This window comes from Poecilia latipinna, unplaced genomic scaffold (assembly GCF_001443285.1).
Source record: "Poecilia latipinna isolate Pla-1442-1.1 unplaced genomic scaffold, P_latipinna-1.0 Scaffold964, whole genome shotgun sequence".
Classification (NCBI taxonomy): Eukaryota; Metazoa; Chordata; class Actinopteri; order Cyprinodontiformes; family Poeciliidae; genus Poecilia; species Poecilia latipinna.
In genome coordinates, this window is record NW_015113580.1 from 220,745 (window position 1) to 234,843 (window position 14,099).

Below are 14,099 nucleotides of genomic sequence, written 5' to 3' on the forward strand. Positions count from 1 at the left end.
TTACAATAATATAGTCGGATATGCAATAATTTCAAATGATATCGCCAGGGAAACCCGTTTCTGTTTGGAATCTTTTGAGCTTAGACCTTTAATGGTCTTTGATAAAAACAAGTCAACATGATAAATTATTCTAAACTAATATTTCAAAAGTAGTAATAGTCTGATACCAAAGGTAGGGGTTAATCCTTCCCATGAAACGCTACTGAGTTTCTATCAAAATCTGGCTTCACCAGAAGTAGCACATCATGACAACAATGCCTTTCCATTGTGCCATTTACAACCATTCTTAGGAGTGTTGGACTGAGAAGTATGTCGTATGATGAGCTCAGAAGACTCATAGTTTCACCAGGTATTTGGGCAATTGCTGCTGCCACTAGTCTGGTGGGGCTGATTGGGCGAGGCAGAGCGGTGCTTTGTGAGGTGGAAGCTCGGCTGGAGGCTGGACCTCCAAAAAGAGCTTTGTGGAAAAAGGCGGGGCTTAGAGAAAGCAAGCAAATGAAAGAATCAAACCACTCCAGCTATGATTTTGATGAGAGAACAACATACCATGATATAAAGCTAAAAAGACAATTATATATATATATATATATATATATATATATATATATATATATATATCCTACTCTTTAAAAACCAAAGATGTTTTTATCCTTCATCCAATCAGTGAAGACATTTCACTCACCAAAGAGCATAAGTGTACCTGCATTTTGGACTAATTAAGCTGGACTTTTCACAGGTATTTTTCTTCATTCTGCTCCCATTAGCTGCCTAATGGCAAATACAGCATAATTTACCTTCTAGCTAGTTTGTATGCAGCCTTTAGCAGGATGCGGTTTGTCTGTTTATCTTGTTACCAGCCAGTCAGATCTCTTAATCTACAAGTACTGTAGGCGAGGGTCAGGAACACAAACAGCAAAGTAATAAGATGATTTGAAGCTGTTAGAAACGCAGCAATTTCATGAAAAGCATCAATATAACTGCCTAGAAAATTTTTCCCAGAAAGATGCTGAAGTATTTTTTTTAGTGAACTTTAAAATCCCAAAGCTAATTAAAAAAACAACAACAACAAAAAAAAAAACAAGGTTAGAATGCCTTGTCTCATAAAAAAAAACGAAAGGGTCTAAATGCTGGATAAGTTCAACTAAACTGACCCTGAAACCAACTAATAAATGATGAAATAAGTTAACTGTCACTTGTAAAAAAATGTACAATAGAAACAATCCTGATCTTGGTCCACCTAGCTTGCATTGCCTTCCCGTGTAATTCCGCTCAAAACAAGTTCTTGCTTCCTCCGCAGTCTGGACTTGGATTCTCTCTAGTCGATTTTCCACAGGGGCCAATCAACAAACAGAAAGCGAAGTAGTGAACGATAACACTGATTTTCTGCACAGTTTTAGAATTGTAGTCTGCAATGGCAGCAGAGGAAGTGAACAAAGTCATTCAGTTCCAGTTGGTCAAAATATTCACTTAACATCAACACCTGGCTTGTTCAGAACAGCACCTCCCTCCTTGCAGTGGAGGATGGTTGTTTACAGCACAGGCAATTTCCGGCAAGCTTCTTCTCAAACTGGCGCATTAAATACGTCACAAGCAAACTCTAGTGAGCGGGTAAAATTTAAAACCACAACACAGTCCACGCCTCCAAGAAGCAATTGTTTCTCCAAAGCCGAGAGCCCAGACCTTCCGTATGAAGCAAAGTGTAGTTCAAGGGGCAGGTTTTTACTAGGCTAGGGTCTGCCATAAATCCTGCAGTAACAGTAGGCAGTTAAATTTGTTTAATATTGTACAATAACTAGGAAAACATTAAATGCCACTGTTGCATTTGGAAAACATAAAAAACATTATTAGTTTATTATTTATTCTTTCATCTTACATTTGTTTACAAAGGCAATCTCAGTGAGACAAAGGGAGTAATTCTCAAGATAGTCTTTATAGTTCAAAACAGATATAATGGAATACAGCTGAGGCTCTATGTGTTAGAAAGACAGTAACCAAGTGAAAGGTGAAATAGGTATACCAGTACGACTACAACTACCACTAACAGCTATGAAGCAGACATTACATTGCTTAAATCAATAACTCCAGCAGGTGGTCAAACTTTTATGCAGAACAGTGATGATATTGAAAACCATATTAAATTTCCACAAAATATTTATGAAGCAAATTTTTATCTCACCATGTCCAGAATAAGTAATTGCTGGTGGTCAAATGCAAAAAAAAAAAAAAAAAAAAAATCAAGGTTGATAAAATTTTCACAAGTTGGTCAGGTTCAAAATGTTATGTATGGCAAATCGGAGGTAAAAAGAAAAACTGACTTTTTTTTAATGCTCCGAGATTGTGTTTGTTCTGCAGAAAACTACCAAATTGGTAAATGAGAAAGTTATAGTTGGTTGCATGTTAAGGGAATAACATAATATAGAAGTATTTTTAATCCCAGCCTGCTCTCTGGCACCATGAAATGCAAGATAGAAACCAAAGAAAAAAATGCTCCTGAAACATAGAGAGAAACACCAACAAAGGTGAGAATAATGGCGACATATTGAAGGGAATACTTCACAAAGCCTATTCTGTGAGTATCCTTTTCAGGCAGCAAACCCGCTGTAATTTGGTCTGCATCATCTGCCTCTAGTCACAATGCAGCACTACAGCTTTGAAATGGATGGCAAATGAAGGCCATTTGTACATAATCACAGCAGATATAAGAATTCAGGAGCCCTACAATGTGCTGTTGAGGTGGAAAGAAAGACCTTGGTCTATCTGTGGCAGCCAGCGTGGCTAAGGTTCGGCGGGGGTGTCGAGGGGTCTTTCTTTTTCTCTCTCTTCTTTTTTTTTTCCAAGAAACAAGCAAATCAATTCAAATCAAATCAGCTTGCTAGCCGTGACATTTAAACAGTTCAATTTACATCCTTATGTTAAGAGGAGAGCCTCTCTCTAAGATCCTATTCATTCCCGAAGAAATTAGACGGCTATATTTCAGCCGCTTAATAGAGCAAATATGTAGCCGTACCGAGGAAGAAACCGTGTCTTCTCAGGCCGTACAAAGGGCTGGGCATTGTGTGTTATTATGAGTGGAGGACAAAAACACAGACAGACATAACACACAAAGTAGATGCGGGCACAATGCACGTTATGCATGCAGTACAGCATCCTTGCACAGATGAGTGTGAAGTGAAAAACATGAATGTATGCAGACACAGAGTCATTGCTGCTTCGTGTATATGCAGAGGGCTGCTGCCCTGCTGTGAAGGCTGGCAGGCACTTTTGTCATGGTGGTCCTTTTGTTTCACATCAAACAAAACGCCACAGCTTTGCATACGGCTCCACTAATTTCTGCTAGTGTGACCCAGCCATTTATCTTTGCCTCTCACCTTCTCTCCTCCTCTGCTCCCCCTAATGTGGCCCTGATAGCTGCTCTCCACCAAGCGGTGCTGCTCAGGACGATAGAGGAGTCTTCAGGCCAGAGTTGACACAAATGTGCACGCTCTTATCATGCGTGATTGCGCACAAACACACATAATTAAGCAAATACAGATCCATACAATATGTGCGCGCCCACATGCAGACATAAACACCAAAATAGGTCTAAAGGCGGACAGACGCAGGAAACTGCACTAACAGTCAGATGCCCGCAGCTATGGAGAACCTTGAGATAAAAACAAACCAGAAGCAATAGATGGGCAGGCACTTAAGAGTTTTGAAGGCAGGCAACACAAGCACGCAGCATTAAATGAAGGGCTTTTCAAAGCATTCATATGCAACAAACTTAAGTGTTTTTTTTTTATTTGCATTGTGATGACCTCAGGTGAAGGTTGCACTACTTGCAAAGTATTTTGAATGACTATCAATGTGGAGTAGTTTCGCACAAGTTAGAGGGTTATACTTGCAGTTTAGCAATATGTGCTTGTACTGTATGCTCATTGACTATATGCATACATATATGGTCAGGAGAAACCATGCTGAACACTGATACTACTGTGTCTTAATGTTTTCATAATAGATATAGAATATGGAACCTAGAAGAATCACTTTGAAACAACAAATACCTATCAGATTATCAAATATTAAGTAATCAATAAAATTCTACTTGAATAACAAAACCATAAAAGCTCCAGACAAAGGAGTATCAGGCAAAACAACAGACATATCTCCTTTTTGCAACAAAGCTTTGTGATCCTAGGATAATTTAGTGTTAGTATTACTTCTGGTTCATCAAATCTGATGAACCAGAAGTTGACAATTTCAAACACATTTGAAAATGAAAGAACACCAACAAATGAGAAAAATAGATTTACTGGATATAAAGCTGTTTTTCTTACATTGCATACATTAAAGCTGGTAAACCATTTAACAGGATTGCATTAGTAAAAACAAAACAAAAAAAAAAAAATAGAAGTCTGCTGGAGAAAGATGACTTGTGTCATAATTCCATGAGACAACAGCAACGGCAAAGGTAAGGGTATCCACAGTTAGTAAATATAATAAAATCAAGAAATGTTTAATTTCACAATTTCCAAAATTACAGTAAAACTAATGTCTAAAAAGCATGGCTCTTCAAGCTAATTTGGAAATATGAACTTGTTGCATTCAAATCAGAACTTTAAAGGAAAAGGGTGTTATGTTTCCTCTATTTCAGCTGTGAACCTCTGCCTCAAGTCCTTTAAGTCTTGTTTGTATGAGTAGAAAGATGGATTCTGGATCTAAACATCAAGGCTCTGTCAGCAATGTCAAGACAGCTACTATACCCCGTCACGGTAAAGAAGAAGCTGAGCAAGACCGTAAATATTATGATTTACTTTTTGATCCAAATTCTAACCTTCATCATTAGTCAGAAAATAAGGTGAAAATAAGTTTTTAAATGAAAGAATCTCTGTAGCGTGGCAGGGTTCTGCTTAGAGTAAAAATTAGAGGAGAAATTGGAAATAAAGATTGTTGAAAAAGTATTAAAAGATCAGCAGAACGCTGTGACCTGTGGCCCTACACAGAAAGCATAAATAACAATAACCTACCCATCTCAACACGAGAGATTGGAGGATAAAAAAAAAAGTAGAAGGAAAAAAACAGTAGAGTGGAACTTGAGTGTAAATACCTGAGCACGGACGAAAACTGAAGTGGTATGGCTAATTAATGATTTTGTAAACAAAGTTAAAGCTGAACTGTTGCCGTTCTTTAGAAAAATGACTGTGACCTTGTTTAGAAAACACAAAGTGAAATAAAATGATTAAAACTACAAGCACAACTTGTAAATATAATTATGGAAAACTGAACTGGAGATATTCTGAAAAAAATAAAATCCCTGCCTGTCTCACCTGAGCAATCTCATCCCACATCTGACACCTGCCACAGCACACATTATACTTACACAAACAAAACCGAGGATGCCAGAGAAAGACTGCACATCAACAGAACGAACACTGAATTGAAACAGATGGCATTTCAGAGAAACTGTGCAGACAGCTTTCCGGAAAGCATGTACAGTTCATATACAGCGTGTTTCACAGAGGACACTCAAAAATCTGCAACTATGTTTCTGAGGAGCTGTTGTAGTGGCTGGCTGGTTGGCATCCAAACTTTGCTGTACTGGGTACTGGGGGACAGATGCATTCTTACGTAAGGCATTATATAATGCTGTCCTGTCTTATAAATTAAATTCCATCCATCAATTTCTAAGACATGCTTAAAGATGGTTAGACAGAATTTTTTCAACATAACTACCACAACTTTATACATGGATCTAAATATCCAGCTCAATTAATTAGAAAGTTGATTCATTTCAGTATTTCTCTTCAATGGGTGAAACAGATATTAAATAGATGCTTGAAAAGTATAATATTATGTAAGATCAATGAAAAAGCCTTGTTAAATAAGAAATGTCAGTCTGCTTAAAATGATGTCCGTGTACTATAAAGTGTATGCACTCCATTCATGGTCAAGTCTCCTCTTGCATTGGGGACATGGACCGGCCTGTGGCTCTGTTGAGGTGTTCAGGAAGCCCAGATTCTTTAATGCTTTAATAGCAGGCATTCAGGTTGTCTGGATAATTGACTTATTTTGTGTGTATTTGGTGTCTCTTACTTTCTTCCTTTCTTCCTCTATGGATTTCTTTACAGGGTTTACATCAGGAAGCCAATCAAGCACAGTGATACCATGGTCATTAAATTAAGTATCAGTATTTTGGCTGTGTGTATCATGTCCTGCTGGAAAAGAAAATCAGCATCTCCACAAGGCTTGTGAGCAGACGGAGGCATCAAGTGTTGCAGTGTTTCCTGGTAAATGTCTTGGTTTTATATAAAAAATTAAAAAAAAAAACAAGGTGGTGGATCAAAACCCGCAGATGAACTCCCTATATCATCATAGACTGAGGAAACTTTAGACTGGATGACCAGCAACTTCTATTGTGTGCCTTTCCAAATCATTTCAAAATGAAATTCAAAATATTCTTGTGTCTGGAAAAAAATACTTTTAATGACAGAGCAACAGCCCTGTCCTTTTACTTCTTAGCCCATGTGAGACAAGTCTGATATTTCTGGTTCAGGAGGGACCTAACAATAGGGATGCATCATTGTGTATGAACATGTTATTCCTACAATGACCAAATAGCATAATATTCATGTTGAAAATGTAAGGTTTCTTTTCATAAACTTTATGCAGTGGTTTCTGAAAACTGAATCTTGTGTTTGTTTTTTTGCTATATGCCTATGTTGTTATCAGTGTCAATATTTATCACTATGTGTGGAATATATATGTTTATTTAAATTGCTGAAATAGAATAGTGTCAAGATGTTACATAATTCACTGAGATGCATCTGTCCTTCCGTGATTTTAAGTGATGCACACAGATGAAAAGAATAAAAAGAAAGCGAAGCAGAGCCTCCAGTCTCACCAAAATGTTTCTTTTCTATGATCGGATTTACTGGGATATTTTGATGTTATGACACAAGAGGTAAAAATAAACCAGCAAAACAGAAAGGTGATATCATGTAACAACTCATGTATGAGCTCAATATACAGTGAGACAGATGGGTGACAACTGGTACAAAACTTGTTATAATCTGTGTGCTACGGGTTAAAAAGAAACTGTTTTTGAAAACCAAGTGAATGCAATTTGTGGTGCTTTCAAACTTTACAGCTCAGAGAGCTGAAGAGGGAGGAAACAACACAGTGGCCGAAGGTCTGAGGTAGGAAAAGAGAAGACCACAGAAGGATGGATGAATTTATATGAAGTGACAAATGTGCTAGACTGGAGAAGCACACAGCAGTCGAACCTTACAGTACTACTCTCTGTTTACCTGCCTTAGCTCCTACTGAAAGGCAGTTTGTTAGCCTTTGATGCATCTATAATTAGTCAGTACACACTGTGAAGTGTTTAAAAAGAATCAAATTGCATTGAAACACTTGAGTGCTCTAAACACTGGCTAACATGCTCTGCGGCGAGGGGAGCGAGCAGGAGAAATTAATGTTGGGCCTTTTGATGTGCTTGATCAGAAACGTATTTATTAACTGCAAAGGGGAGCAGTAATTAACCCGCAGACAGCTTGTTTTCTCTGGGTCTTCTCGTGTGTCAAATGGTTCATCCCGAAAGGCTCCGCTCGCCACATGCCAGCTCATGCACACACATTCCATCCCTTTGGACCACTTTCTCCTCAATTAAGTAGACTGTGAGTGTGTGTATGTACTGTACATGTGTGTAGTTGTGCTGACATGAGTGGATAAGGGAATGCATAACAAGAATAAAAGAATTGCACACTGATGGATTTAAAACCTGAGATTTAATATAATAATCTTGCATGTGTGTAAGAAAGGAGATTTGTTTTTTTTTGTACTACCAAAAGACAAACAGCTTGTGGTAAAGCACTTAAACTTTAAAATAATAAAATAACTGCCAATGTAGAAATAAAAAAACAACAACAACAGAAACTTAAGTTAAAGATCATACAAACACCTGAAACAGCATAATTTAACTATCTTGCCTCCAAAAGTAAAAACATCTTTTAAATGAATTTTTTCCCATTATGCATTATGCTTTGCATTGATATACATATGATCTATATTCATATTTGTTGCAGGGTTTTCATATGACAAGGACATGACATAAAGGCAGTAAGTAAGGCGCTCACTGAGTCTTTCCTTGCAGACTCACACAAAGAGAAAGAATATGAAGAAAACACAGAGACTGAAAGATTCAAATAGAGAGAATAGACGGTCTTCGTCACACAGTGAGAAAACCCAAGAGAACATGAGTCTGTCACAGACAAAACACCACATGAATATTTAGTAGTTAAATTAAAATTACAAAATAGCGAAACAAAAAAAGAGTAGGTGAAAGAGATGGACAGAAAATATCCCTGTGAACACCAGTGGGACAAGTCCAACTCTTTAATTCCCCACTACCCATGCTAACATTGTGCTGCCTGTCTCCTCCTCCCTTCATTTTAAAGAAAAGGAGAAAACAATCTCCCAAATAAAACAGGAAGTAGTGAGCCTCGCAGTATATCCCCTACATCAAACACAACAGTCCAATGTATCAGCAGAGGTAATGAAGTGTAGTGCTTTGAAGTAATAGTGTTGCAAATCTTTATGAAAAAGCAAAAGCAGTTAACAAGACATCCGGCGTTGTTCCACATCGAAATTTCAGAATTTAAAAGTATTTTTTCATGCATTTATGAATCCTATCAATACTACATGATGTATATTGTTTGGGAAACATAAAGCAGCGGGATGCATGGTAGAAGAAAATGACATTGGAGAAGGCAACCTTTCAACATAATATTTGTTGCTTACCGTATACACTTATGTGGCAACAGTACATAGTTTCAAATTACTTTATCACAACACAAAAGAAAATAGTTTTAAGTATTGATTTGACTTTGATGATCTGTTCATCTTAGTCCCACAGTGCATCTGTGGTGTTATGGCTGCAGTGGGTCTCTACCCTTTTTCCTTGCAGGGTTCTGGACACAGACCTTCTGCAGGTGTTACGTTTTGCCCTGATTGGTGCTCTGCTGCTTTAAAGCTGCCATGCATGAAGCAGACAGGAGGCTTTTCAAACTCCCTCCCCAGAACTCCATTTGGTTTGGTTTGTATCTTTTGTTTGGGTTTTGTTAGGTTTGTTTCGCATTTGCTTGTTTCTGGTTCGCTATGGGTTTTTTGCGTTAATCTATTTTGTGGTCTCATTTCAGGTATTCCTTGTTTCAGGTTTTATTTCTTTAGTATAATTTAATAAATTAAATTTTCATTAAGTCAGAAAATCCTTGTGCGGTCTCCATTAATGTTACCCCACAAAACGAGCCTGGTGGACGTAAAAAAAAAAAAAAAAACAGACACGTAAATATTAGGAATCGTCATGTATGAAGTCCATAAAATATGTTAAAGTACAACAAAACAGCACCTTTTAAAAATATCCATACCCCTTTTCTGTATTTATCACATTACTACAAAAAATTGTGTGGGGTGTTGCTGGAATATATAAGGGACTCTGTTGCCTTTAGGGTCTTTCTGGTCCATGTGTGCCCACTGAGGGAGTTGTATTAAATTCTTCAAAACAAAGCTCTCGATTTACCGGGTTATTTATATTTCAAACCTAACTTAAGGTTATGAGATATGAATCATGAAGACTGAGATCCCGGATACAAGGGGCTAAAATGAGCTCGCTCCATAGCAGGCTGGACTTGGTCGAACATATGATCAGAATAACTTTTGGGCGCATCCGGATGGAAGGAGACCCTGGTGCAGACTAAGGTCCTGCATGAGGTTGTGTGTTGTATAAGATGTTCAAATTTAGGAATGGTGTTTCTCAATATAATGCAGTTTAAAACCTCCTCAATATTATTCCTGACTTGTCTCTGCCATGTTTGTTGGTTGTTTTGATGGTTAGATTTATACTGGGATGAAATTACACACTAGGGCCTCTTATTTTGCACTGCATTTTAATCATGGTCATGGGAGAAAAGGATGTTGGATATAAATACACACCATTAATCTCAAATCTCTTTTGGAAAAACAAAAATAATTCCAACAGTCACATTTCTTCCACTTCCCATTTATCAGCAACATTAAGTTGGTCTATCACTTAATATCAAATACACAGAGTTTTAATTGAAAATCAGTTTAACTTCCCTCCCACCAGTTTCCATCCTATCCACTTTTTGTCTTAAAAGATTTTGTTCTGTGTTAATGTCTGTTTTTTTTTTCGTCTTTCATAATTTGTTTCATGTAAGTCTCTGCACAACGTCAAACTGATACTTTGATAAGGCATCTTTTGATTAAATTCAGCATTCAGTTTTAAAAGTATCAGTGAGGAGAAGAGTACAAAAATGGTGAAAAAATGTTTACATTTACCAAAGTCTAAATTTATACATTTCACACAGTGCTGTGTACACTACTGAGATCTGCTGCTCATTTATACATTTTCACCGTTTCATGTGAAGTTGCAAGCTTGACTCTAGTTTTGTGGATAATACAGAAGAATGACATTCAGCATCTCAATGTGTCTTTAATTAATAGGAGGTAAGGAGGGCAGGTGAAAAACTAGCACACTTACTAGCTCAACGAAAGACAGGCCTCCGTAGCTGTGGGCGATAATGAAGACATTCTTGGCAGCAGCTTTGGACACAAAGTGGTCCCACACGTAGAGCACGTGTTCTTCAGAGGAGGTGTTTTCCTTTAACAGAGAAAAACAAAATCAAATGTCACATCTGTATCAAAGAGAAACAGAAATACACTTAAGTAGACTTTGCCAAACCAGTTAAAGAATCAGCATTTTATTAAAGTGTATTGATGCTTTCATTCTAAAATATTAGATCCTTAACCCTAAAGCCCAGCAAAATTGGAAAAAATAAAAAATAAAAAATATTAAAACGTGGCGTTAGCCTAAGGTAGCTTTAATAAAAAGCCACACTTCAGCAGATCAATAAGTCTTGCATTTTGCAAATGCCCTAGATGTAAAACTCAATAGTGAGGATGACATAACATTTAAATCTTAATTTGTAGCCCGCTGCTGAATCAATGGCCCATCCAAACACCAGTGAGGGCATAATAGGAAGGCACTAAAAGAAGGTCAAAAGGGAAAAAAAGCAACAGCAAATAGGAGATAAAAACATGCACATCTGCCAATGTACTCACATCAATCTCATCTGTATGTATACAGACACACAGACATCCAGGTTCATGGAACTGGGAGACATGTTTAATTAACCTGAGATGTAAGTGCTTATCCAAGGCTAGCAGTGAACAATAGTAAAAGTACAGGCCAGAAAAGGGCAACCGTTAATGAACTTGGGACATTGATTCTAGGCTTTGATTTCCTATCAAACTGTCTGGTTCACAATAGAAATCAACAACGCATACCCACAAGAGAATGCTCTCCACCCAGAGCCTCGCTGACTGGAAACACCTGTATCTTCCAAAGCAACTCCGCACCATGCCAGAGAAATGCTACCCCCACAACACACAACCACACTGACAAGCACCCGCATTTCTACTAATTAGCATACCTATGCATGTTAAAAAAAATAATAATATCTGAAAATAAACAAACACACGGCCTATGGAGAATGGAGCCTCATCTGTTAATTGAGTGTCAAACTGTTCAATGTGACTCAAAACAAATAATTAGCAATATAAGGTAAAGGACAAAGGATGTCTCTTCGGAGACTATCCTGTTAGTTTCCATAAATGTGATTGCATTTTAATAAGATAGTGCATTACAACAGAAAGATAATTACTTTAACTTTCACTTTCCAAAAGGTGGTAATTGAGGAGAAAGTGTAGAACAAAAACACACGTACGCAAACGTGTAACAGAATGTGGTTTAAACAGAACTTTAGAGGATAGTAAACCCCCCTTTGAATTGATGAGTGTTTTGCTTGCCTGCATCTGTGCGTACAAGTCTGTGTAAGCTTGTAGCATTTGATGATGTGCTGATGTGTATTTTTTAAGTCGTGGTGTTTGTCTAGAACTAAATTAACCTGTCAGGCTGTTTGTGTTTGCGCCATATTAGCATGTGGGGGTTGTAGTGTCAGCGCCAACCTCAGTTCACAGAGTGTGATGCAAGAGCGGGCAACTCAATGTTGCCCTGCCCTTCTACCGTCAGTGCAGCGCACTTGTTTCACTGTGTGCGTGTTGTGTTTGCGTGTGCGTGGGTACGTGTATGGGTTCTGGGCATGTGCGCGGTGGCTGGCTGAAGCAGAGTTGTCTGTCTGAAAGGCTGTGACATCAAAGTGCTTTGAAGTCTCCCTGCTCTCTCCTCCACCACGTCACCCTTCATCTATGAGGCTCATTTCATTAGTCTGCCTCCCCACCCTCACTTTCTCCCTCTTGTCTATATTCTTTGCTCCTCCACAGATGCCACCTGTTTTCTTTCACACACCTTTTTCTCTCCTTTTGTCCTCCTCTCTAGTCAACCTTTACCGGAGAGGCCTGACTTGGGTTTGTGACTGTATGCAGCTCTTTTAAGTCTGTGCATGCCACCTCTCCTCCACATTCAAAATAGTCTTAACAATATGCAGGCTAATCAGAATTAGTGTCTTGCAAAAGTAACCATGGTACATTGAATCTTGATATTTTCTCATCTTGCAGCAGATTTCAATAGATTGTATATGACAGACCAACACAGAATAGTAAAGGGTTTGATTTTCAAATTTTTTAGTCCCTTTCAATAAATTAAAATCTGGTGCAACCACCAATCTACAAAAGTCACACATTTTGTAAATAAAGTACAATTATGTTTACTTTAATGTCAGGATACATTCACTTGTTCTGTGAAGGCCTAAGAGGTTTGACAGAGAACATTAGAGAGCAAGCAACCTCATGAAGACCAAGGAGCCCAGCAAACAGATCAGGGATAAAGTTGTAGAGAGGCTTAAAGAAGAGATAAATTATAAAAGAATATCCAACATTTTAATCATCTCATTGAGAAAGTCCATCATTTGAAAGTGCAAAAAAGATGACATAACTGCAGACCTATCTACACATGGCTGTCTTAAGTTGACTGGATGGGGATTAAGGGCATTAAAAAGAAAAGCAACCAAAAGGCACTTTAGTAACTCTGGAGGAGTACCGGAGATCCACAGTCTAGGTGGAAAGAGAGACAGGGCAACCATTAGTTGTGCCCTCCAAAAATTAGTTATTACTTAAGAAAGACTAGAAAGAATCCAGGAAAACTTGTAGTAGTTTGTCACAAGCTACCAGATCTTCAAAGCAATACTTTAACTAGAAGCATATTCTTATGCAAGAATGGCTCAACCCAACTACAAGCATAGATCAAAACAATATATTCCAATCTGACTGATCTTGATCTACCAATACACCAATACAAATGTTGGTTTGTAGATCTGAATAGGTGATAAAATCCTATCCAAAAAATGTACACCTTTGATGGCAAGGAAGTAGGTGGTAATGGTAAATTTTCTGAGTTTAAATTGCTGTTTTTCAGTCATATTGGCCATTCGATGTGCTTTATATTGGAGCTAGGTAGACAACCTGGGGAAAAGAGAAAATCCCAGGTGGATTTAAGTCCACAACTTTCCCACTGAAACATGATTACTCTTCTCATTAAGTTACAGTCATCTATATTTAGATGCATGCTGGTTTTCAAAGTTTACTACTTCATGGTTCCAAATCCCAATTAAATACATCGATCTGAGACTGCAGGTTAAAAACAATTCTAAAGGGATGTGAATGTCTTTTAAAAAGGCACGGTAGCATACAGGTGATAATAAATGTTTAATAAATATTTCACAGACTGCAGACTGATTGATGTCTTTAGTTTGACAAAGAGAGCCCTTGATTCCACCCCCACCAATTTGCTGATACACAAGCAGCAAAAACAATGTGACTGAATACCTGGCATAGTGCGGTACTGAATAATCTAAACATTAGTTTACTGCTGCAATTATTTCCTGAGGTTAATTTGCTGAAGTGGAGCATGCCGCCCTGCGAGAACGACTTCCTGTCACTAGCTCTCACACGAGGTATTTTATTTTTATATGCTTTTCTTCCCAGAGTTTTTCTACACAGTCAGTGCTGCTTTTGTGTGTTTGTGTGTGCATCTGCCAGCCTTGTCAGAATAGCATTCAAACTGTGCACCTGTTGCCATCTTTCTT

General features: G+C 37.9%; 1 protein-coding gene across 1 annotated transcript in view; it reads right to left on the reverse strand.

The window, feature by feature from the left end:
* The window catches only part of LOC106958135 (protein FAM172A-like), a gene marked incomplete at its 5' end in the record, with an annotated part of 84,542 nt that extends 73,885 nt beyond the window's left edge, over window positions 1–10,657 (reverse strand). The window contains one exon of the mRNA XM_015049897.1: window positions 10,538–10,657. Coding sequence (XP_014905383.1) covers window positions 10,538–10,657 — 120 coding nt within the window. The remainder of the gene's footprint in view (window positions 1–10,537) is intronic.
* Between the last annotated feature and the right edge of the window lie 3,442 nt (window positions 10,658–14,099).